At 24.2% G+C, this 1,635-nt stretch overlaps 1 protein-coding gene across 1 annotated transcript in view; it reads left to right on the top strand.

Moving 5' to 3' along the window:
- Window positions 1-710, top strand: part of LOC107463364 (probable trehalose-phosphate phosphatase I) — a 12,847-nt gene extending 12,137 nt beyond the window's left edge. The window contains exons 3-4 of the mRNA XM_052253443.1: window positions 335-466; window positions 543-710. Coding sequence (XP_052109403.1) covers window positions 335-466; window positions 543-710 — 300 coding nt within the window. The remainder of the gene's footprint in view (window positions 1-334; window positions 467-542) is intronic.
- The last annotated feature ends 925 nt before the right edge of the window (window positions 711-1,635 follow it).

Raw genomic sequence — 1,635 nt, 5'->3', positions numbered from 1 at the left:
AAAATACACAGTAAATAGAATAATATTTGAGGAATGTGATAAAAATATGCTAACAAAGTAGTAAATAATCCTAACTAATGTTATCTTGATATTTTCTAAATAATAATATTTAAAAGTCATTATACATACCATATGTATAATAATATTGATATCAGATTGATTATTGAAAATATACCATATATTACACTGATATATATCAAAATTAATTTTCTATTTTTTATTAGAGACCTACGCTATTGATTTTTTTTCTTTTTTAATTTCTTAGACTTAATCTTATTAACGTGAATAATTAACATAAAATTAAAACATTGATATGTTTGATGAGGTTATGGAGATACGGCCAAAGATAAAGTGGGATAAAGGTCGTGCACTATTGTATTTGTTAGAGACTCTTGGCTTTGACAACTTTAACCATGTTATTCCAATTTACATTGGGGATGACAAAACAGATGAAGATGCTTTTAAGGTATACCATGCATTGATTAACATTATTATTATTTGAAAAATTAATGTATCTAGTGATGATTGTTGTTTGCATGCAGGTTATAGTTGAGAAAGGGGAAGGTTTTCCAATAATAGTTTCTTCGGTTGCTAAAGAGACCATGGCTTCTTTTTCTCTGCGTGACCCTTCTCATGTTATGACCTTCTTGATACGTTTAGCAAAATGGAAAAGGAACAACTCATTCATCACCAAAACCAAACAAAGTTGAGATAAGAGTAGAGGGAGTATTATATTAGTTATTTAAGAAGGGGACATCTTTGGTGGTCAAAGGTTATAGTGGTTAAAAATGACTAAAATTTGACTAACTTATAAATACATGGCATGTGGAGAGTTGCCTGTAGGTTGTTAGTGAGTTTGATCATCTTATATTATAAATGCATGACATGTGAAGAGTCAGTGGGTTTGATCATCTTATATGTTAGAGTAAAAAATGAGTTGACCAAAATTATGTATATATTATGTGGGTCTTTTATGTGAAAAAAAAATTTATTAGTATTTTTTGAGTAGGTAACACTAAAAATTGAAAATTCATTGCAATGTTGGATCAATAAAAACTTTTTAATTATTAATCTATTATCTATTATTTATTATATATTACTAATTTTATAAAAATTTAAAATATATAATATCATATTTTTTAATTATAATTAAAATTAAAATATTAAAATATTAAAATTAAAACATAGCTATATTATATTATTAATTTAACAACTAAAATATATTGTATGATATTCTCTCATTAAAATTGAGATAAAATATTTTTTTTTAAATTAATAAACTTTCTTCTTCCATCCTCTTATCTACCTTTCTCTCCTTCTCTATTTCTCTTTATCCTACCATCACTCTATATATAACTTATAATTTATATTTTATATTACTAATTTGACAAACTAAAATATATCACAAAATATTCTTTTATTACAATTAAAATAAGATATTTTTTTAAAAATTAACAAACTCTCTTTCTCTCTTTTCTCTCTCATTCTCATTTCTCTCTACATTTATATTTTACAAAAAATTAAATTAATAAATACTATTCTCTAGTCTTCCCATATCATATATTTATAAATCAGTTAAATTTTAATCACTCTTAACCACTATAATCTTGGACATCAAAGATCTTCTCATTTAAG

Source organism: Arachis duranensis, chromosome 8 (genome assembly GCF_000817695.3).
Source record: "Arachis duranensis cultivar V14167 chromosome 8, aradu.V14167.gnm2.J7QH, whole genome shotgun sequence".
Lineage (NCBI taxonomy): Eukaryota > Viridiplantae > Streptophyta > Magnoliopsida > Fabales > Fabaceae > Arachis > Arachis duranensis.
The sequence above is the reverse complement of the archived record's forward strand: the minus strand, read 5'-3'. Positions and strand labels throughout refer to the sequence as shown.